The following is a 23,693-nucleotide window of genomic DNA, read 5'->3' on the forward strand; positions in this document are numbered from 1 at the left end:
ACCATAAGAATTAAAAATTAAAAGGAGGGTTATACATTAGAGGGTAATCTCAGGTATCAGGTGTTCTGGGAAGTCTGTGCCTCTCAAGTACCTCAGCCCATGGGGAAATTAGGATAAAAAGGAGGCTGTGTCCTCCAAAAATTGGAGAGACCCCAGGGGAATGGCCCGTGGCCTCTCCCTTTGTTCGATAAAGCAAAAGGACTCCTCTGGCTCCATTTTGGACATGAACCCCTGGTGTTTGTGGCTTCATTGTCATGACAACATGGAAAGGAAGTCCTTGGGTGGAGCCCAGGACAGAGGGGGCCTCACCTCCACCAGCAGGTCCACGACGTCCGTGGGCATCTTGTCAATGAGGATCTCGATGACGCGCAGGATCTCGCCCTTGGCACGGGCCAGCGTGCTGGTGTGGATGTTCTGCTGGGACTGGGTGTTGGCTGCCAGGGCTGTGTGCCTGTGCACCTGTGGGCACCAGGGACACGGGGTGAGCACCAGGCAACGCTCCACGATCAGCCAGAATGCAGCAGCTCCATGGTCACTAAGCTAAGTTCAACCCTTCGGCTCAGCTGAGGCTGGGGTGCCTCAGAGGATCCGTGCTTGGTGCACACCACTGCCCACCCTCCAAGACTTCCAAACCCCCAGAAAGGTCTCCCTGACCCCCCAGCCCCCCCTGCTCACCTCCTTGGCGATGGTGGTGATGAAGGCGGGCGGGCGGGCCGTGGCGATCAGGGACAGCGCGTGGCGAGCCGAGCGAGCCGAGTCGGCTGCAGGGCTCAGGGGCAGCCCCATTGTGATGCTAAACGGCAGCAGCACAAAGGCAGGCACAAAGGAAAGAAATATAGAGTGAAAAGATTAGAACCAGCTTATAATGTCAGCTCAAGGTCAGCGGGAGCACTCCGGCAGTTCCAATATAATGGACTCCCAACAAAGAGCAGTGATTAGGAGTCAGGGTGTTCCAGCATCAACCCCAAATCGAATAATTAACCATGAAGATTGAAAACAGTAAGTGCATCTGTCCAAAGTGGCCAAAAGGCCTTGTTAACAAATTATCTGTATGTGCTGAATACATATCACCCCACGGAGCCCAGAGCGTCTTGCCAAGGATTTCTGGTTTGGTCTTTTACAGGATTTTAAACACAGCCTGAAGAATCTCCTGGCCAGAGTAATTCTCTTTACTTCAAGGCTTTTACTTGCTGTGACTAGATAAAAGCAAAAAGCAATAAGGTCCTAAGTACCCAGTAACTGCAAAAATAAAATTTCTACATGCCCTGCACATTATCCAAAAATTCTCCAAAATGTAGAAAAGTGGAATGGCAGGCTGGTTTGGGTTGGAAGGAGTTTTGAGGATCATCTATTCCACACCTTCCTCTCTCTCTTGATGCTCTAAGCCCTGTCCAAGCTGGCCTTGAACCCTTCCAGGGATGGGGCAGCCACATATTTTTCTGGATAACCTGTGGAAGGGGTTCCTCCTTCTTCCCTGTGCTTTTTGACTGATTTTTTTTGGGGAAGAGAATAGCAGGAGTTTATAATCCCAACCAGTTTATTTCCCTTTCCCATTCCTCACCATCACTGTACAAATTAAAACTCCCAAATGTGAAATTAAATAAGGTGATGTCCCCATAGGCCTTTCCTTGGGAAACCACATCTAAATGTAACTTCAGAACTCCTGTTCCATGAAAAAGAGACAAGCCAGGGAAGGAGTTATCCCAGTTCACTTTTGGAAAGGGACCCCAAAGCAAGCAAACCCCAAGTTTTCAAAGGCTCCAGCAGTGTTTTTCCTTACAGGGTGTTTGGCAAAGTGTGCATTTGCCTGGAAAGCAACAGGAATTTGCTTTTTAGTGAGTTCCTTTGCTTGGGAGGATGTGGGGAGAGCTGGACAAAAAAGACAAAAGCATCCAGACCTTCCTGTTCTACGTTCCACGAAGTCAGACTGCTCCAATGCACAGATTAATGGATTGATTGGAAGGTGATTTGCTAATTTGGGTGTTTCACATCATCACAGTGCCCAGAGAAGTTGTGGCTGCCCCATCCCTGGAATTGTTCCAGGCCAGGCTGGATGGGACTCAGAGCAGCCTGGAGTAGTGGAAGGTGTTACTGCGCATGGACTGGGATGATCCTTAAAATACCCTCCAACCAGTCCATGAAAATCTGTATGAAACGTAGCTTAATTCAAAAAGCAACAGTACAGCCAAAAATGATTCCTATCATCATCCAAGCCAAGCCATCACAGCCTAAAAAAGCTGGGCAACCACATTTTATCCTCAGAAATGAGCAGCTGCCCTTGGTACAGTGCAACCTTCAGGAGCCAGGAGGAGCTGGACAAGCAGAGGAGTTCCAAGCACCTGAGTTTTGCCTAACAGCTCTGCTATTCCCTTGATTCAGCAGGGAAAAAAGAAACCCCCTCGTTTTCCTGGTCAATAAATGTGATTTCTTCTTTCCTATCTCAAAGCAGAAGCTTGACATAAAAGCTCTTTAATAAAAGCTCGGGAGAGGCGCCGGCAGCTGTGTGCCGTTATTGTGCACGCGGCAAACACGGCACAAAGCGGGAGCTCAGCGGGGCTCCGGGGGGTGACAGCCACACTTAACCCCTGCACACGCTGCTGCTCCATTTCTCTCCATCTCCCTCCATGCTGGATGTGGCAGCAATGTAGCAGGCCATTTTCAATCTAAATCTCGTTATGGATTAATAAGTGAACGCTTTTGCGCTCATTATACAATTTATCATGAGGAAAATTGCGCCGGGCTCCTCAAGGCTCCACGCTGATCCCTTCATTTATTGCCTGCTCTTGGCAGGGAGAGCCAGACTAATCTTCCTGACAGCTAAGGGTGGAATCACACCAGCACCAAGGACTAGCTGCAGAACTGGGCTCACTTGGATGCTGCAAGTTGGGCTTTACATAAAACAGGGCTTAGAAGGGAAAAGGTGCTGCTGCCTCCTGTCACACGACAAGGAATAACTGGAATTCAGACAAAAAACAATGCTAATCCAATTTGTCTATACTTCTCCTTCCAACACATGGCAAGGATTCATTCTTTGTATGTTGAGGAAATGAAAACTTACATAAAATGGGTGATATACCTTAGAATAACATCAGAACCCTTAACACAGGGTGGAAACACATTCCTGGGATTAAACCAGGCCTGGGCACCTCCTTATTGCAGGTGCCACTTCAATTCTGCGTTTGTTAACAAATATTTCATGGAATGGTTTGGGGACACCTTCCACTAGCCCAGGTTGGTCCAAGCTCTGTCCAACCTGACCTTGGACACTTGCAGAGATGCAGGGGAGCTTTTATGGGAATTCAGAGCCAAGAACCCCTTGGCAATCCCCAGTTAACCCTGCCCTCCACCTTCAGGCCGCTCCTCGCCCTGCCATGCTGCAGGGCCACAGGATTTGATCCAGCTTGCCCAGGGCTGGGCTGGGCTGGGCTAGCTGGGGTACCCACTTGGCTAGCTGCTTCTCGGCGTCGGCGCAGAGCTCCAGCAGCCCCATGAGCACGGCAGACACGTCCATGTAGGGCTCCCACACGGTGAAGCCGCGGCCGATGAGGTCGATGGCGGTCCTGCGGATGGTGCTGTGCGCCGGGAGCCGCGGGCTGGGCGGCTGCAGCAGCAGGAACGTCAGGGCCTTACCTGGGGAGAGATGGGCCTGGAGCTGAGCCTAGGGCTGAGCTGAACCTAGGGCAGCAGGAACATCAGCTTTATCTGGGGACAGAGATGGGCCTGGAGCTGAGCCTAGGGCTGAGCCTGGAGCTGAACTGAGCCTAGAGCAGCAGGAATGTCAGGGCCTTAACTGGGGAGAGAGATGGGGCTGGAGCTGGGCCTAGGGCTGAGCCTAGAGCTGAACCTACAGCAGGGCTGGGAAGGACCCCAAAGTCACCCAGTGCCACCCCCTGCCACGTGCAGGGACATCTCCTCCAGCAGTCACTGCTCTAATCTCCAACCTGCCCTTGGCACCCTCTGTGCCACGGCTGCTGTCAAACACAAAATCTTCTCTACAGAATAAACAACAATAAATAGATTTGGGGGGATAAAATAGGAGAAGTGGATGTGCTTAAGTATTTCTGAGCAACAGAGTTAAGAGGGAAGGGGAGAGAAACATCCCAAACAACTTCGCCAATCCTGGCCCTGCACATTTTGGAAACAGTTCTTAATATTTCATTTAAATACTGATATTTAAATAAATAATTTATAAATAAAATAATAAATACAAATATAAATAAATATTTAAAAACTTTTCAATTAAAGGAATTACGTACACATAAATGGAGGAGGGCTAAAGCAAGCAAGGCTTGGAGAGAGATAATTTATCATTATCTCCCCATCATTATTTATTACCCCTCAATGATGTTTCTTGTGGTAAAGATAATTACTGATTTTATCAGCTTTTTCCTGAACTGCCCTTAACATGTTGCTTGTTTTGTTTATTCAACAAACCTCCTGTTGTTTTTAGGATTGGGAAAAGCCAACAGAGTTTTCCCAGTTGATTCACACCAACCAATCTCCATCCCAAAATTCCTTCTGGTCACACCACGAGGTTTTTATACCTCAAAACCAAAAGTTTATTAAAAAGTGCCTCTCAAGCATTACTCCAATAAAATATTCCCACTTTTCTTTCCCCTCAGCATGCTGCCAGCAGCAGCAGCAGCACTGACCCAAAGTCCTGGTGCCAGTGGGTCCCTGGCTGGGCCATCTTCGTTCAAAGCCTTGCCTGGGCTTAAAGAAGGAATGAATATTGACAAAAACATCCCAGTGCTAATGAGTTGTTCGTTAGGGCAATAAACATGTCACATTAGAGTCAGCACAGCAATGAGCTAATTAGCCCTGGAACAGCTCAGCACAGCAGGGCTGGAATATCCTGGGATGATCCTGGACCTGCCTTTGCTGCTTCCCATTAATATTCCTGAGACAAAAATGCACGTGTGGCTCACTGGAGACAATTCCTCAGGCACTCACAGAGCTCAGGGAATGCCATTCCTACATCAAGTGGGATTCAAATATAATTTTCTCCCATTCTGCACTGGCACATTTGCTCCTTGTATCATTTTATTAGCCCAGATGTGCCCAAATGCTGAGATTTATCATTTCTTTTCACTGCACAGAAGCCCCCTGCATTCCCAAACTGCCTTTCCTTGCAGAATTTCTCTGAGCACACGGCTCCAGGCTGCCTTGTTATCCCCAGTTTGCCAATGGATTTTAAAAAATGAAATTATTTGCTTGGGAAAATCAATAGCTCAGGCAGGAATGAGACACTGCAAACTCTGATCAAGATCCAACTAAATCCAAATGATGGACTCCAAGAATAGGATTTAACTTGATTGTGACCCTTTCTGGATGACTTTTTCCCTGATTGTCCACAGAGAGACAGAAATTTGAAGAGCTGGGTTAAAATTCCATACCCCTTTATCTCTTTCTGCTCCTGGCCCAGTGCATTTTTAGTCTTTTATTTTTATTCCAAATCTTCTCTCAGGTATCAAACCAAGATATGTTCAGGCCTAAATTAAAAATCACTTCCCCCCCCCGCCCAGTTAAAATCACTTCCCATCTGGAATTGCTCCAGGCCAGGTTGGACAATCCAGCAAAACTGGCAGCATGGAATTCCTGCCATTCCCTTTGGAAAGAGGCCCAAGTCAGTGTCCAGGAGATCTCAATAACTCAGGTGTCACCTTTAGGCAGAGCTAAAGGGCAAAGAGCTGCTCATGAATAACTGCATGGATGGAAAAGCCCCTGAATTATCCATGGAATGCTGCATTTCCACAGCCTGGCCACAGCAGCCTGATTTCTCAGCCCATTAACTCTGCAAACACAGCATCAGCTGCACTTTTGGGGACACTGGGGCAGCCAGCAATTCCTGGGGTGCCATTTTATCAGGGAATAGCTCTGGGAACGAGTAGTGAGGGGACTGATACAGGTGCCAGGCATTCCAGAATTGTAGAATTCTCCAAAAGGCACACAATCCCAGTTCCCTGTCACACAGAAATACCCTGCATTTGATGGATTTATGGCTTGCCCAGAGAACCTCTGGATTCCCCATCCCTGGAAGTGTCCAAGGCCAGGTTGGGCTGGGCTTGGAGTGCCTGGGACAGTGAAAGGTGACAAATAACCAAAAACAGATCAAACAAATGCTCTGCTTCACTTAGGAGGAGAATGAAGTGTGTCACAATTCCAGCAGCTCAGCACCAAAGCTTTGGCAATCTCTTCCTGCACTGCTGGAAAGCTGAAGCCCGGGAGTTTTGAAAAACATTCTGTGCTTCCTGGCACTGAAAGAGAACACTGGAGAACACTGCTTTGGACCTGAGGCCTTGGAGAAAGCTCTCAAATTTGAGTGATGGAGTTAAAATCACTGGTGTGTAGTTAAATAGAAGTGTGTGATTTCACATGGTGAAGGGTTTGGAATCTGAGGTTTTTGTAACATAGTAGTAAGTGTGGGATACAATAGAGGTTCTTAGGTGTTGTCTTTTTCTGTCTTCTTCCTTCTTCTCCCTAATTTCAGGTAGTAATTTTTGGTTGGATAGTTAGTGCTGCACTGCAGGTCACAGGTGTTTGGTTATTAAGTCAAAAGTATAAATAATACAAGTGTTAATTCCCTATTGGACTGTTTAGCTTTAAAAGACCTTGTACCTAGCTAAATTCACCTCCATGTTACTCACTTTTAGCTGGTAGCTGGAAGTGTTGCAGAACTCTCTGTACTTGAGATAAGGTTTACTAAACAACCAGGTCCAAATGAAAACTTTGCGGTTTAAATTCTAACTGCAAGCAAAAGCAAATATACCCAACCCACGAATTAAGCAGTGCAGCTAAGCCATTACACCGCACATCCCAATCCCTCATCGTGCTCTTTTCCATGAGAACTGGGGTCAGTGCCAAGGCAGAAGAGGCTGGGGTACTCACAGGTGTGCCTGGCCAGGGAGTAGTTGGAGCCCGCACTGGTGAGGCCGAAGCCCTCGGGGACCTGGCTGGAGCTGCGGGGCCGGCTCAGCAGCTTGGGCGGCTCGATCTCGGCCCCGAACTCGGCGCCGATGACGCCCAGCAGCACGATGGCCGTGGCCTGCTTGCGCCTCTCCTCGTACGACGTGCACATCTTCTTGGGCTGGGGGAGCCCGGGCAGGCAGCCTGGACACGGGAAAGCCAACACACGAGCGGGTTGGAATACTGCAAAGGCAGAAAATGAGTCGTCTGCCCCAGAAAATTCCAACGGAAAAAACGTCAGCTGTGTCTTTGTGACCACCGGGGTTTTCAGGCACGGAGATAATTCCTAAAAACCTCCAGACAAGGCCAAATATCCCTTCAACACCTGCCAAGAACTCCCAGGGACAAAAAGAGTCACCAGAAAATGCAAGAGTTGAAAACAGCAGGCTTTTAAAAATGTTATTGTATTTAAATGATCCGTTCACTTAAGGGTTGTGGGTAGTAAGAGCTAAGCCCACAGGTTTTTAGTTACAGCTGTAGGTTCACCTGAAATCACTTTAGTTTTGGTTATAATGCAGTCTATACTTTTCTTACACAATATCATATTATATGACAACCAATCAATACTTTTACCTATATCCTATCCTAACTACTACCATCACCATATTCATGGTACTATTCTCCAATCACTAAAAGTTAGTGTGTTCCAGTTTAAGCTAAAAGTTGTTTTTCAGTTTTCTTGCAGTGGAAAATTTTGAGAGCTTTCTACTTGCAACATGGCATTTTTGTTTGCCTGTGAAAGTCTTTTTGCTTGGTAAAAACATCTTTTGCTTGAGGTGGATTTTATTGTTTTGAAAAGATATTTTTTATTATGATATGAAAGCATCATTTTGCTGTAGGATCCATCAGCACATCCAGCTTCCTATTAAATTTTAGGATAACAGTACACACCATTAAACCAAACTGATATTTTCATATAGTAAAACAAATATTTCATATAGTAAAATGTCACCTATTGGAATTTTAATAGGACAAAACCCATTTATGAATTCCCCAAAACTCAAATTATGGATTTTACATGAAAGAGAAATATGTGTTCTTAGTTTAACATAGTCCAGGGATTCTGAATTCCACTAAACAGAATTTTTTTTATTTGGAGTAAAATCCCCAAATTTTAGAAGAAATTATTAGAATGAAATTGCAGTCACTTATTCTGACAAATGAAATCCACTCCTACCTAGATTAATTTCCAGCATCCTGAGAAATGCCCCATTGTTTGTTCTTAAAAAATAAGGAAGTGAACCAAATTTTAGGAGCTGTGGTCAGCCAAAAAGGGAGAGAAAAACAAGGGAAAGCTTAACAATGGGAAGGGAGGAGAAAAAAGGAAAAAAAAATCAATAGCAACTGCCTTTGGAAGAAAAAGGATGAAAAGAGGCTGGAACAAAGCAAGGAAGGAACAGCTGGAATTGTCCAACAGCTGTTTGTCCTGAACATGTGTCCACTGGATGTCACCCCATGGTGGCCTCCCAGCCCATGTCAAGTGCCCAGGAGCCACCTGAGCTTGGCACTGCAGGATGTGGGATGGCAGGGCAGGGCATCAAACCCTGGGCACAGCCCTGCTGGGGATCCCAGTCCTGGCTCTGGATCCCAGTCCTGCCTGTGGATCCCTGTGGATCCCAGCCCTGGCTCTGGATCTCTGTGGATCCCTGTGGATCCCAGCCCTGCCCTGCTCTCCAGGAGCAGATGCTGGAGCAGGGCTGTACATGTGGATCGATTCCTGGGAAGAAAGGCAAACCCAACACGCGTGCTGCTTCCAGCAGGAAATGGAACACTGTGAGCTTCTGCCATGCAGCGATTACAGCCACCCCGAGTTAACCCTTTGCTGCACCCCAGAGGGAGCACCCTTCAGATTACAGAACGATTTGGGGTGAAGGGATCTCAAGGATCCTCCCATCCTGCCCCCTTTAGCTCTTCCATTAGCCCAGGTTGCTCCAACGTGCCTTTGGACACTTGCAGGGATGGGGAATCCTCAAATATCAAGAGAATTTTCATGTATCATCCTGGAACAGCAAAAAACCCAAAAATTCCTACTGGGAATGCACAAGCTCCACCCTCATCCAGCTGAGCTCCTTCCTGCTGCTCCCCCTGTGCCAAGACATCACCCTGTTAATCCTACAAGAAATTCCAACCAGGACAGAGTGGGAAAGACCCACAGTGTTCCATTAACAATGTGGAACGTGACAGTGGGAAGAAAAAAAGCAAAAACAACAAAATCCCCCAAACCTGCCAGAACTCCAAGAAATTAAAAATTGGCCAACCAAAATTCTCAAATACATCAAAATCCCAACCTTCCCTCTAGAAAACTCTGGATGAGGGGAAAACCTGCTTAAATAGAAGGGGATACAAACTCTTTAATACTTGATTTTGGTTTGTTGTTGCTGGTTTTTTTCTAATTACTAGGGGAAGCCTCAATTAACAGGAATGCTTTTGCCAGGCAGAATTTCTGCTGGAATAACACCTGGATGAGGAGCCCTTTCATTTATTTGGCCATGAAAATTTGGTATTTTCTGCCTGTGCCGCGTCTCCCTTTAATCACAGTGAGGGCTGACACGCAGATCCATTTTCCTGACAGGACTCTTGATCACCCTATCACAGGGAGAAAATTAATAACCTGCAATAGGTCTGTGTAGAAAGCAGAAGCTGTGGTGCCACAAGGACAGAAACCATCGGGATCTGAGCTGGAAAAACCTCAATCCAGGTTAAGACAAACCGATGGCACCCGAGACACAAACAATCCTCAATATTCCCATTTTTAAGCACACCAAAGGCCTGGAATTGCTGAAGCAGAGTGGGGAAGGGCTGGGAATGTGGGTGAACATCCCCAAATTTCCATGGTTTCCCAGGCTGTGGGTATTGATCCTGCCACAGGGTTGGGCTGCAGTTAAGGAGAGCTCAGCTAACGGGGCCCAGCTCCTGTTAATTGGCTTTGCACACTTGTGGGGAAAATTAATTTCAGCCCAGATTACAATAAAAGGATTAAAGCCCCAGTAAATTCTCCAGGTTTAACTTGGCACAGGAATCGATGGATTTGGGTTAAGGAGGTTTTAAGAGAGGTGAACTCTGGATTTGGCAGCAGGTGTAAGATGGGGGCATGGGAATCAACCCCAAAATCCAAGAATCAACCCCAAAATCCAACCCCCAAGGGGTCTGAGCCAGGAGAATTTATGCCAAACTGGGAAAAATCACTGCTGTACATGTGTGAATTATTTCAACAAAGCATTTGTTCTATTTTCACTTACCCAAAAAAGCCTTTCAGGCATTAAAAGGACATTCGAGGACAGATCAAATTTTCTAAATAACTCCTGAAATGTTTAAAAGCCACTGGTGTATGAAGGATTTCCAAGGAAATCTTTAAGCAGCTCAGCTAAAATGTTTCCCTCTCCCTAACTTCTGAGGTGTAAATGATCCTTTTAAGAAATGATCTCACTTTTGGGGAATCCCAAGTTGGGATCCTACTGAGCATCACACACCATCAACAAATATTGGTCTCAATGGGACCATCAAAAATTATTTTAAAATTCTTATTTTTCCCTCTATTCTCCCAATACAAACCTCACTGTATCCCAGTGAAACCAAAATTCAGGATGCAGCATTCTTAACCAGAATAAATTATTTAAGGAACAATTATAAAGAATTATGAAGCATCACAGAAAATCTTTATTTTTTAAGAACTGTTGCTGGATGTGGGCAGATTTAAGAGCTCCAAATGGATTAAAATAGAGACATATTAATTATCTTGGTGACATTAATGATGTGAATGCTCACCTGCTGCAATGTCATCATCAGCCAGGTCGTGCTCCTCCTCCTGCACTTTGGCTTCCGTTCCTGAGGGATCTGGGCTGGCAGTGGCAGCCTGAAGGGCTTCTGTGGTCACTCCAGCTGGAGGGAACAACCCAACACCCCAAAATCAGGGATTTGGGGAAAGAATTCCCTGTTTCCTGCAGCAGCTAAACTTCATCTCATTCCTTCACGTCCTGCCTTGCTTTGGGCTCCTTCAACTCCAACCTCGCACAAGATGCTCAACCTCATCTAGAAATAGCAAAATGTCATACTTATTTGCCTTTCCAGGACTATTGGATTATTCCCCATCCCTAGGAGTGTCCCAGGCCAGGCTGGAAGTGGCCTGGAACAACCGTGGACTGCTGGGAGATGTCCCTGCCCATTCCAGCCCAGAGCATTCTGGACAAAAACCATCAAATCCTTCAATTCTGTGCTGCCACACTGCAGATTTTCACTTTAAACAAACCACAATTCATCCAAACTAAGAGAATTTTAGGAATTTGTTGCTCAGAGGAATCCCTTCCAAAGGAGAATTTCATGTGCAGAATCTGAGACTGATTTGAATCTATCTGCTAGACCCAAGAATTGGCTGATTTTTGTCCCCTTATGAATTGTTATTAATTTATTATCAATAATTCAGGCCCCAATATCAAATGGCAGAATTGGGAGGAGTGGAGGATGTAGGACAAAAGGAATATTTCCTTTTCCTATTCTCTTCCCTCTCCTTCTAGCAGAAAATGTGGAGGATGTAGGAGAAAAGGAGTATTTTGTTTTCCTATTCCCCTCCCAGCAGAAAATTAGACTTTTCACAAGTCTCATCCCAATTAATTCTTATTCCCTTCAACTCCTCCAATTCTGCATCCTTAATTCCAAGAGTTTCAACACTTACCATTAAAAACTTAATCCCAATTTGCTAGTTTTGACCCACTGGAAAGATTTCCAGTCTACCTGAGCTCAGAGAAACTCAAAACACATCCTGACATCTGGATGTGAGGTTTCCAGTCTACCTGAGCTCAGAGAAACTCAAAACAACACATCCACAGAATTCCTGCATTCTGTGAAGATTTAATACCATGATTAGACACTCTACACTCAGTTGGTGAGTAATATTTCAGGGTAAAAAAGCTCATTCTGAGGAAGATGAGTTGATGGAGATTTCTCATTGCGAGGAAAATGTGTGAATTCCTGGCACGCCCGGGGCAGCCTGTCCAGGAGCTGGTCAGAGGACTGGATGGATTCTTGGCAAAGTGGGGCTGCCAAAGGCCTTTGCCCCCCATTTCCCTGGTGAGGGGGCAGCTGCTGGGCTGCTCCTTACGGGAGATGACGCTGTCCATGTACTGGGGCAGGTACGGAGCCCAGGTGTCGATGGTTTCCTTGCGCCCTGCCTGCTCGATCCTGCGCAGCTCGGCCAGCAGCAGCGCCTGTGCTGCCTCTCGAACCTGCAGAGCACCCAGAGGGTCACAAAGCACACAGACATAACCTTTTCATGCCATTCCTCACAGGGTTAACCCGGGGTTTTACCCAGTTTGTATTTGTGTTCTTTTATCCAGTTAATATTCCAGCAGCAGCACCTGTACTGCCTCTCGAACCTGCAGAGCACCCAGGGAGAACAAACACAGCTCCAGAGGGTCACAAACCACACTGAGACAATGATTTAATGCCAGTTCTCACAGGGTTAAACTGGGCTTAGATATTTATATTATTATTATAATTTATTATTACTTATATTTATTTTCTTTTACCCAGTTAATATTCCCGCACCTGCAGAGCACCCAGGGAACAACAAACACAGCTCTGATGCTTTCAGTTTTAGCTTTCATATTATCCAGTTTTATTTAGTTTTTAGTTTATTTATTTAGTTTTCATTTATCCAGCATTAGGATATAACTCTGAAACTCATATAAAGTGTTGGCAAGTTCTCCTCACAGTTTAGTTAAATAAAATAATCCTTTTCCAGGCCCAGAACCAACGACACCACTGCAGCTTCAGCCCCAAAAAGTGAAAAAAAATGAGGAGCGCAATCTGGGAGGATGGGACTGCACAACCGGGAGCTGGAATTGGACAATTAATTGGAGTTCATAATTGGACAATTAACCCCAATATGTGAATGGACCAAAACTCAGGATTATCTTGGCCAGGCTCTTGTACTGCCCAAGGTGAATCCTTTTAATAAATCCCTGCTTTATTCCTTTAACTCTGTCTAGTCTCAAGGCATCAGCCATCAACACAAATGTTTCATGGCATTTTTGACAGGGTTAAACTGGGATTTAACTAGAAAATATTCTGGAATCACGAATGAAAACTGCAGCATCTGTGCTGGAAAAGAATGAACTGGGGTCTTTATGCAAAGGGAAGATTTCATCACTGAAGGCCAAGAGCAATCCCAAAATATTCAGGTTGATCTCACCTCCAGGCACCGATCCTGCCACCTCCGTGCCAGCATCTCCAGCAGAGGGGGCCGGAATTTCTCCAGCCCCAGCAGGTCTGGGAGCATCACACAGTGCATGGCAGCCAGCTGGCTCCAGCCTGGCAAAACACAGCAGGACACAAGGGATGAACACAGCCCAGCTCAGGGACAGGCATTTGTGGTGATATTTCACACAGCAATCACAGCAAGCTCAGGGGACTCATCCCTTCCAGGATCACACAGGATTTTCTGTCCTGGTTTCAAGTTAGGTCAATATATGCAAGCACACTTTGCCTGCTGTGTGTATTTTCCACCTGAATTTTTATTTTAACACACTTAATCCAGGTGAATTCCTACTACATGTCTGTGTAGCTAAAACCAGGAGAGAAATACAAAGTTCAAATAACACAGTGTGTAAAAATGCTTGTGAAGTACCCCACATTATAATAAATATGCCCAATATTACATCCAATATTCTATTCAAATCTCCATCAACACCAAAACTCAGATTTAAGTGGTGTGAAACTGCCTTTTTAAAATTTTTTTGGAACCCTACCCCAGGTACCCCGTGTTCAAAGAAGAATTAAAATAAAAATAACAATGAGAAAGGATTTTAGCTGAAGTAAAGGACAAGTAGAAAAGTGAGGAAGGAATACCTTCGTTGACTAAGAAACAGGAATGGAAAGCAGAAGTGTCAGAGTGCCCAGATTCCGTGCTGGGAGCAGCAGCAGGAGCAACTTGCAGAGGAAAGAAGAAGAAATAAAAGAGAGAAAAAAAAAAGAGGGAAGTGAGGAGAGCAGCAGCAGAAAAACAGGTTAGTATCACTGGAGAATGGAAAACAAGAGGAGGCTGCGATGATCTCCAACTTAAATACTCAAAAATAATACTTGGCTTCAAAATAATGTTCAACTCAAAATAAGATTCAACTTAATGAGAATTCCAGGTTTTACAAGAAGGAGGAGGCAGACATGCAGCTGCAGAGGAACATAGAGACAGCAAGAGAAACTGGGATGTTTTGAAAAGACCAAACACCTAAATCCAGAGATTTTAAATATGTTTTTAGGCAGGTGGGTTTGGTACGACTTCATATTTGACTGTAAATCAGAAACCCAGGAATTTTGGGTTCTTCTCATGCTTTTCCCATATTTCCATAGATTTGGACTGTACATCAAAGGCCCCAAAATAACCCTTAATCAGCCTGAGCTGCCCCACCTTTTTGTTTTTGGGGAGCATCTGTATCCATTTCTTTTTTCCAGGCTTCCCACACCACCAGCACAGAGTGGCTGGAGTAAATCCGTTCCCACCCCACTTGGACAAAGGGCATCAAAAAAGATGCTTAATTTAGGGAAAACAGAAATGATAGCTGCACAAAGCCACCCCAGACTGAAACTAGAACTGAAAGTTTTGCTGGAGTTGCTCACTCTCTTCCAACGTGAGCAGTTCCAGCCAGCCAAGGAGTGATGCTGGCACCGAGCTGGGATCATTCCCACAGAAACACTTTGGGATCAGTCTGTAGAGCCTTTAGCTCCAGGCATGAACTCTCCTCAAAGCCAGGATGTTTGGGAGCACTTGAAACAGGCAAAAACTCCTTGTCAGGGAATAATGCCATGGCAGAATCAGCATCTTGTATTGATTCTTAAACAATAATCCCCAATAATTTCATCGAGATTAACACTCCATTACTTTTTCCTCCCAAGCAATCATTTTCTCTCTTGATAACAAGGATAACAAGGTGTTAATTCAGGAATACCAGCTCCAAGGGTTGCAAAGGAAGTGGTTCTTACCTTGTTTGATTTGCCCTTGTGCTGCATGGCTGGACACTGGAGGCGGGGGCTTCACCTTGGCCATCTCGGGGGTGCCTGGCCTGGGTGGCCTGAACATGAAACACCCATGAGGGACACATCAGCTCCAGCCCAAAGGCTTTGGGAGCCATCCAATTCACCCAAGCCAGTGTTAAAGGAAAGCCCTGGGGACTGGGGAGTGGCCAGCCATACCTGCTGGGACCCTTCTTCATGTGGTCCCCGATGAAGGTGGCGTTGGTCATGCTCATCAGCGTGTTGGCCAGCGAGATGACGGACAGCAGGTGCTGCGTGGTGACGGCCCGTGACACGCCGTACGTGCCCTTGCCCAAACCCTCTGGCACTGCCACCTTCCTGCCCAGCTCCTGCAGCTGCCCCACGGGCTGGTTGTAGCCAGGCAGCATCAGGGACATGTGGCCACCTCGGGACAGGAGGCCGAAGGACACGGAGCAGTGTGGCTTCAGCATGCCCAGGCGATCCAGGCACAGCTCGTCCAGCACGGAGTTGAGGCCCCAGGCGTGCAGGCAGGACATGAAGAGCTTGGCTGTATCCATGGTGAGGTTATATTCCAGCAAAGTCAGAGGTTTGGATTTGCTGGAGCGATATTCCGGGTCTCCATCTTCCCTCCTCTGCCTCATGGCCTCTTCATCCTCATCCTCATCATCCAGGAGGTGCTCCTTGATGTTCTCCTTGATGGTCTCCTTGACCTGCTGGAAGAGCACGGCCGCTCGCTTGCCCGTGAGGAAGGAGCCTCCCTTGTCAGAGGCACCAGAAGCTTTCTGCAGATTCTCAGGGGACACCAGGGCAGTGTTGGGACGAGAGGCCTCCTCAGTCAGCAGCTGGATGATCAGGGCCTCCACATCAAAGAACAGCACGTGGATGTCTGGATCTGTTAGGTTTGTCTTGATGGCCTGAACCATCAGGGAGTTATGGGAGTATTTTGGCAAATTCCCCTGCGAAAACAAGAGAGCAAATTGGAATTTCCATTAGGGAAACTGTGGGTGAGGTAAGTTTGAAATGCACCCACAAACCACAGAAATTCAATTTATAGATGTTTACAGAGAAACTGAGACACAAGTTCATGTTTCCTTCTCCTGAATCCTATGAGATTACATTCCAAGAAGAGCAAAATTACAATCTTTTGCTTTTGTTACTAAGCTTAAAACCCATTAAATATTTCATATTTGGAGGGTGAACTATGGAATCAGGATATACCATTGGAAAAGAAGCTGCTCAAATTCACCCAGGCCTGCAATTACTGCACCACTTGGTTATTTCCCTTCTTCCTCCAGCCCTCAGGGAAAAAAAGGGAGGAGGCAGAAATTAAGGCGCATTGGGATAAAAGCTGAAGAATGTCAGACAGGAGACTGGAAAACCAGAACATTAACAGAAGTTTTGAAGTTTATTCTTATTATTGATTTATGTATTATTTATTCTAGTTATATTTGAAGTTTATAAGTTTCGGAGTTTATTCTCCCTAACACCTTCATTTGATGGATGAGGAGCCCACACACAAAACACTGCAGGTACGAGTACAACAATCTCAATTCTCCCAGCAGGAGCAGCAGCAGAAACCCTGAGCACACATTTTTTTGCTGGTGGTGCTCTAAGGAATGTTCTCACTGTGGAGATGTCTCTCCAAACAGAGAAGCTGGGAACGGAGCTCTGCTGCACTCTGCTGGCCACAAGCTCAGCCAGGGGAGCTTTAGGCTGATCTTGGGAACAATTCCTCCTGGAATGGCCTGGGGTGGAGTCCCCATCCCTGGGGGGATTTAAAGCCCTGTGGATGTGGCACTTTGGGGACATGGCATAGTGCTGGGGATTGCTTGGACTTGATTTTAGAGAGCTTTTCCACCCTAAACCATTCCATGATTCCAGATTCTGACTAAAACCACAGAGCAGGATAACATTCAAGTGGTATCATGGGCAACATAAACATGGGCAAGAACCACGGTTAGGTTTTGGAGAGCTCTGGCTGAAAACCTGGTTACAAGGATGGAAACCTCCTGTATTTCATTTTTCTGGCAGAACAGCAAGCACACTCACCTTATCTGAGGCCTCAGAGGCCAGCAGGTTGGTGGCCAGGGTCTGGAGCTTCTGGTGAGCCACGTTCTTGAGGGCAGCCAGGCTGCGGCGGGTCATGGCCTGCTTCAGGTTGACAGCAGGGTGGCTCAGGGAGTCCACAGCAGCTGGGACAGCCTCGTCACAGGCACTGAGGATCTCCACGGCTGTGATCCCCATCACACAGCGGTCCAGAGCCCCTGCAGCAGCCACATGGATGGACAGCAGCTCAGCACAGGGCAAACCTGGCTGGGACAGCTTGCTGTGCTGGAGCAGCTGGGCTCTGAACCTGCTGGATCCCAGGAACTTAACGTTTGTGAGCTTTCTGTGCTGTCTGACCCCCTGGAGAACACTGCTTTTAACCTAAGGCCGTAGAAACAGCTCCTAAATTTGAGTGATAAAATCATGAGTGTGTAGTTAATTAAGAACGTGTGCTTTCACATGGTAAAATGTTTTAAATGTAAAGTTTTTATAGCACAGTTATGAATGAAACAAAATGAAAGATTGTAAGTGTTGTCTTGTTTGATATTCATCTTCCTTCTCCATGGGTTTCAAGTAGTAGTTTCTAGTTAATCAGTCAGTATCACACTGAAGGTGATGGCAATCTAGTTATCAAGTTAAAAAAATAATTAACAGAAGTGTTAATTCTCTATTAAACTGTTTAGCTTTAAGAAACCTTGTAACAACAAGATCTTCCTCCATTCTCCCGGCTTCTAGCCGGTAGCTAGAAGTGCTGTTGAACACTCTGTACTTTCTGATAAAATTTAGTAAACAGCCAAGCCCAAACACAAAAAAATCCATTTCCATCCTGTTTTTGTTAATCCTCACTCTAAGCGAAAGCAAAAAAAGCTAAGACAAACCACTAATTAAGTGGTGCAAAACTCCCACCACTGTTACATGAACCAACATTCCTAAAGGATGGAATTTTCCCTAAATTCCCATGAGGCTCAAACATCCCCCAGTGTGATTCTGGAGTGATAACTTCCAAATAGAAGTGTTTGAATTCTCTCCTCAGCCGCAGCTTGACAGCACTAAGAGCAGATCTGTATTTCTATGAAAAATAGATTAAATCAGCATCTCTGAGCTCACCTGTGTCCATCTGCCAGACGTACACGGAGCCGTCAGAGCACCCCACCACCAGGTAATCATCAGATGGCCTCCACTTGATCACCTGGATTGGGAAGAGGTGGCGAGAGGCCAGCATGATGCATTTTTTCTCCCTCAGACTCAGCAGACCCACAGAGTGATCACTGGCAACAGAGCAAACACAGTGCTGGACTCTGGCCTGATAAAGGAAAAAAAGAGAAGAAACTTAATCATCATGCAGAGTTGGTATTAAAAACCTTTCCCCCACTGAGCCAAGCAGGGTGACCAATAATGGACAAAACTCAGGCACCTATATCAATGTTCAAACTCACTGAATTCCCTGCCCAGAAATTTCCTTTAATCCATCCCTTGCACATCGTAATGAGAAAATGGGTATTAAACTCCATCCTGCTAAGCAAACCCCAGAGTTTTCAATCAACGTCACTTTGCTCATTAAATTCTATTTATTCAGCTAAGTTTCAAGAGGCAAAATTGTCTCTAAACTCTTATTTTTAATAGGTTTGATAAAGCCCCTATTTTCAATTCTTTCTATAATTAAAACATGATGGAAGAAATCATAAATAAAATAATCAAGATGTTTTTGGTGAAGCTGTTGTAAGAGTTGGGTCAGTGCTACATGCCATCATTCCCATTATCCAGGTTATCCCAGAGAACTCACACTGCAGTTTTCTGGTGGAACGAGCAGCTGGGTGATTTCTCCTCCATGCACACAGAAGATGTGTTTCATCTCTCCTGAGAAGATATCCCAGACAATGACAGAGAAATCCACGCCACCTGAGATCAGGTACCTCTGGTCGTAGCGGGAGGACACCTGGTGAGGGTACAGCAAACACGTCACCTTGTTCCGGTGGCCTCGCAGAGTCCGGTGAGGGGGCCAGCCTGGGAGGGGGGCAATGACACAGGAAAAGAGGGGGAAAGTAGACATTTAATAGAACAGCCCACTCCTGAGTGTTTGTTCTGCAACTCAGACCCCTAAGGTATGAAAATAATATCCAACAGCAGCCCAAGCACAACGCACAGATCCCAGCAGAAACACTGGCAGGATTTTCCCGGAGATTTGTGCTGGCACATCAGTACCAGGAACAATTCCAGAGAAAACGGGAGACCAACACAACTCCACACTCCAAGCTGTGTGTGACCTGTCCGTCCTGTCCCCCCAGGGCCGTACCTCGGCGCAGGGTGTGCTCTCCCTGCAGCAGCTGCACGATGGCGGTCTGTGTGGCCGGCACGATGACGATGCTGCCATCCTCGCGGCCGCACGCCAGCCGCCCGTGGGCTGGCATGTACACGCTGGCCGTGACCCGCAGCGGCTCGCCCGCCGCGCTCAGCTGGTCGATGATGCCCGCGGGACGGGGGCTCAGCTGGTCAAAGGCTTCCTGCAGGGACATGGATGTGCTCGCTTGCAGCCCTGGGGAGAGCAAAGGAGGGGAAATATCAGCAAGGGATAATGTTCCCACCTTATCGATTTGTATCGATACGGGGACGCTGACTCATGATCAGAACCTAATTTTTGTTGTGTGCTACTGTAACAGTGCTGGGAGTTTTGTACTACTTAATTAGTGGTTTGGTTTCGGTTTGTTTTTGTTTTTTTTTTTTTGTTTTCACTTAGAGTTAGGATTAACAAATACACGATGGAAATGGGTTTTTCTGTGTTTGGGCTTGATTGTTTACCAAATCTTATTAGAAAGTACAGAGCATTTGACAGCACTTCTGCCTCCTTGCTAGAAGTGAGGAAAATGGAGGAAGATCTAGCTGTTACGAGGTCCTTTAAAGCTAATTAGTCTACTAAAGTATTAGCACTTATATTATTTATACTTTTAATAACTAGATTTTCATGATCTTCAGCGTGACACTGCCTGACTAACTGGCTAGAAGTGCTGCTAAACTCTCTTGTACTTTTGATAAGGTTTAATAAACACCCAAGCCTGAACACGAGAAAATTCATTTCCTTCGTGTATTTTTTAATCCTGGCTCTGAGTGAAGACAGAAGAGACTTCAAAGAAGCCACTAATTAAGTGGTGCAAAACACCACCCTGTTACAGATAAGATGAAGATACCACAACTCCTACAAAGAGGTAACAATTAAATCCCAACTGCATGACCTGTGGGAGAAGCAGCACGGCTTTATCCAGCAAAAACACACAGAAACCACAAAGATCTGATGTTGGAGCCCACAAACCTGGGGTTTTCCAGCTTTCTGTGCTTTCTGGCACTGGCCCCCTGGAGAACACTACTTTTGACCTGAGGCCTTGAAGAAGGCTCCCAAATTTGAGTGATGGAGTTAAAATCACGGGTGTGTAGTTAAACAGAAGTGTGTGATTTCAAACATGGTGAAGGGTTTGGAATTTGAGGTTTGTTTAATATAGTGATAGGTATGGGACAAGATGGAGGATTTTATTGGTTTTATCCAGCAAAACCACATAGAAACCACAAAGATCTGACTTTTAATTAGGTACCTTTTGCACCCTCCTGCTGGTCAAGGGTGTCAGGCACGCTCCAAATGCTCAATCTCCCTGAAGAGTCTCCTTGGATTAAGAGCCTGTAGGAAAACTCTCTCTGGCCACAGAAGAACCGAGTCACTGGAGGACATATTAGGAGCTGTTAAAAAATAAGGAACAAGCTCAGCCCACGTGCTCTGCTCAGCTCCAAGTTCCCTTCCTTTTACAGCAGGACAAAACCTAACACAGCCCATCAGAAGAGAGATATACCTGTTTCTCTGCTCTGTCCAGCACGCTGTACAATAAAGGTGGAATCAAGTTTTCCACTGCTTTCCCCACATCCCTACGGAATGAATCACTGGCTGGGAGGCAGCTGGGTGTAAAAACAAAGAAAGGAATAAAATTCTTTGCATTTCAAGAGTGATTCCTGCAGTAGAATATGGGTGGTGCTCCCATCCTCATGCTCTGATCATGTGAGAGCGAGGAAGGAGCTCCAGTATGATTTATGTGGGAATATTCCAGATAAAACACTACCTCTACCCAGAACAAACACACCTACCCACCATGAAGGTGTCACAAAGAATGTATTTGATTTTACTCTTGTTGTTTTTATGCCGAATTTTTCATTTATTTTATAGTTCCGTATTTACATGTCTTCCCTTACTGGACCAATATTTTCGTAGTTCTTCAATTAATTCAGTTCAATTCAAATTAATCAAAAATTAAATAAAAGGGATATTTTTTTTGCTGAGTACCTGGCTGGTAATTTATAGATGAAACTTTGCCCATCCTCTGTCCATACAATCACTTTATCAGCTGCCACAAAGTCCCCACCAGTCCAGGTCTGCTCATTTTCACTGGGCACTGAGCATAAGAGGGAATAATCTCCAGCATCAAAAACCTGAGAGGAAATGGGATACAAAGTCTGTTGTTATTAACCAATTAATTACACATTAAAATACCTAGGCAGCAGCTGATTTTGGGTTCAATATCACAGAATCACAGAATGGTTTGGTTTGGTTTGGAAAAGACCTTATGGATCATCTTGTTCCAAATCTGCACTGCAGGCAGAGATTTGGATTAAGTATCTAGAAATAAATTAAACATATAGTAGAGGTACATTAAAGAGACTTGGAGCATCTTCATCTCAGTGTTTTCCTGCAGTTTAGTTGAGACTGCAGAGGGAGAAGGAGCCAGGGGCTCTGCCTTACCCTCCAGTACTTGGAGCACACGACCAGGAGCGAGCGCTGGGTGAAGGTGCAGAAGGAAATGCTCTGGCAGTTCTCGCAGTAGATGGGCTTGGATTCCTCCTCAAACACGGGGCTGGTGTCCTAAACCAAACAGAACCAGCACTCAACCAACCCAGCACCACACCAGAGCCCACAGAAAAAGACTGCAGCACTTCTGCAGCTGCCAGATGGAGATTTCCATGGAAAACCCAAAGCCTTGGAGCAGTTTTTATTCCATGACTCCTCTTAAGCACATCTGCAGCAGCACGTGGTGTCCTCTTTGGGCACTTGAGTCTCCCAGATTCCCCAGCAGGGAATCAGTGGTGCTGACCTTGCAGCCAGCCTGGAAGCTGGAATGAAGCAGATTCCACTCCTAAACAAAGGTGACTTTTCCTTAGTTGATAAACATCTTTTGCAAGAGGTTTCTGTGAAGAGATGATTTACCACAGGTCTGAGACCAGGGGCAAATCTCCTTTAAGACTTTTATTCATTAGTACTCAGGAAATGCCCAGTAACAGAGAGCTGGATATATACATATATATATATATATCCTATATATAAAATATTCCTAAAAATGGGATGCTCTGCTCAGCAAAATATTAACCCAAATCACTACATGGTACAAATAAAAAACAGATTTGGAAAAATTGGACATAATCCTACATTTAATTTGGAAATCAGTTAGGGATTCTGATGGCAATTTAAATCAGTAAAGGAAAATTCAGTAAGTTGATTTTCTACTGGCAAAGAGGAAAAAGACTACCAGCAGCAGAGTATTAGGAACAGAACCCTCCATCCTACTAGGAAGTGTCACTGAACAATCTTTGCCTACCTGCATGCGACTGACTTCTGAGGTGATGATCCAGACTTTGAGGATGCCAGTCACAGACACAGCCACGACAGTGTCCTCTGGGAAACACAAAAACACAAAGACTTCCTCACCTGTGCAGATCTGAGCATAAATGAAAACCTGACCAAGCATTCCAGGAGCATTTGCTTCCAAACGGAATGTTATTTGTGAAGATGGTCATGGAACAAGGAATAAATGAAAGGTATTGACAGGAAATGCTTCATAGCAGAGCTCATCTCCAGTTGTTCCAGCAATGTATTTGTTGTGGGGATAAGAGCTGAGATTTCCCACCCCAGGATTTTGGGAATGCCCAGTTTACAACTGTTGCTGAGCCTTAACTCAAGAGAGAAGTACTTTATTCAGGATTTTCGCCCAAGCCTCTCAGGAATTCCAGTCTCCACAACAGGAACAGAAATTAAAGCCCCCCAAATTAACACCAATTAACAGAGCAAACCAGTGCTCAGGGGACACTTCAGCTGATCCAGCTGTGGCTGCCCATGGATCCCTGGCAGTGTCCAAGGCCTTGGAACACCCTGGGACAGTGGAAAGTGTCCCTGCCACAAGAAATAATCACCTTGTGTCCTGTTGGACCGGATGATGGTCATGGAGCTGATCCAGTCAGGAGAGATCTTGGATATCAAAGAATAAAGAACTTCAAGGCTGGTTGCATCCACGACCAGAATTTCAGGATAATGTCCATGGCACAGGAGCCTCCCTTCTCGCTGTGTGCCCACTGTGAACTGGTAGAACTGCACAGATGTGAACAAACACAAACTGAAATCCATGCAGGACAGAGGTTCCTTCATTTTGGATCCAAAGTGTATTTCCCAAATCCAGGAGTACACTTCCCACTCTGCCATCCCTCCCAGAACTCACCTGGATGCCTGTGTGCGCACAGGCCAGCTTGGTGAACTCGATGCACCTGCCATCATTCACATCCCACAGGCACATCTCCCTAAAACACAGGAAACCCACATGGAAAACAGAACTTAGAACCCTTTACATTGGGAGGAATTTCACTCGAATTATTTATTTGGGGTTATATCCACTGAATTT

General features: G+C 45.7%; 1 protein-coding gene across 5 annotated transcripts in view; it reads right to left on the reverse strand.

The window, feature by feature from the left end:
* Positions 1-23,693, reverse strand: part of LOC148219997 (WD repeat-containing protein 7) — a 37,637-nt gene that overhangs the window by 7,574 nt on the left and 6,370 nt on the right. For 2 of the 5 annotated variants that reach the window (XM_088155604.1, XM_088155607.1), the window contains exons 4-24: positions 23,514-23,592; positions 23,212-23,386; positions 22,620-22,696; positions 21,770-21,889; positions 21,314-21,459; positions 20,829-20,931; positions 20,577-20,718; positions 19,289-19,528; positions 18,779-18,999; positions 18,103-18,298; positions 16,999-17,213; positions 15,148-15,905; positions 14,938-15,026; positions 13,810-13,890; positions 13,154-13,272; positions 12,062-12,185; positions 10,732-10,845; positions 6,889-7,149; positions 3,444-3,630; positions 676-793; positions 310-459 (exon numbers count right to left, since the gene is read on the reverse strand). In XM_088155604.1, coding sequence (XP_088011730.1) covers positions 310-459; positions 676-793; positions 3,444-3,630; positions 6,889-7,149; positions 10,732-10,845; positions 12,062-12,185; positions 13,154-13,272; positions 13,810-13,890; positions 14,938-15,026; positions 15,148-15,905; positions 16,999-17,213; positions 18,103-18,298; positions 18,779-18,999; positions 19,289-19,528; positions 20,577-20,718; positions 20,829-20,931; positions 21,314-21,459; positions 21,770-21,889; positions 22,620-22,696; positions 23,212-23,386; positions 23,514-23,592 — 3,715 coding nt within the window. The remainder of the gene's footprint in view (positions 1-309; positions 460-675; positions 794-3,443; positions 3,631-6,888; positions 7,150-10,731; positions 10,846-12,061; positions 12,186-13,153; positions 13,273-13,809; positions 13,891-14,937; positions 15,027-15,147; positions 15,906-16,998; positions 17,214-18,102; positions 18,299-18,778; positions 19,000-19,288; positions 19,529-20,576; positions 20,719-20,828; positions 20,932-21,313; positions 21,460-21,769; positions 21,890-22,619; positions 22,697-23,211; positions 23,387-23,513; positions 23,593-23,693) is intronic. The other 3 variants (XM_088155605.1, XM_088155606.1, XM_088155608.1) reach the window with 3 other exon arrangements.

Source organism: Sturnus vulgaris, chromosome W (assembly GCF_052056855.1).
Source record: "Sturnus vulgaris isolate bStuVul1 chromosome W, bStuVul1.hap1, whole genome shotgun sequence".
NCBI lineage: Eukaryota > Metazoa > Chordata > Aves > Passeriformes > Sturnidae > Sturnus > Sturnus vulgaris.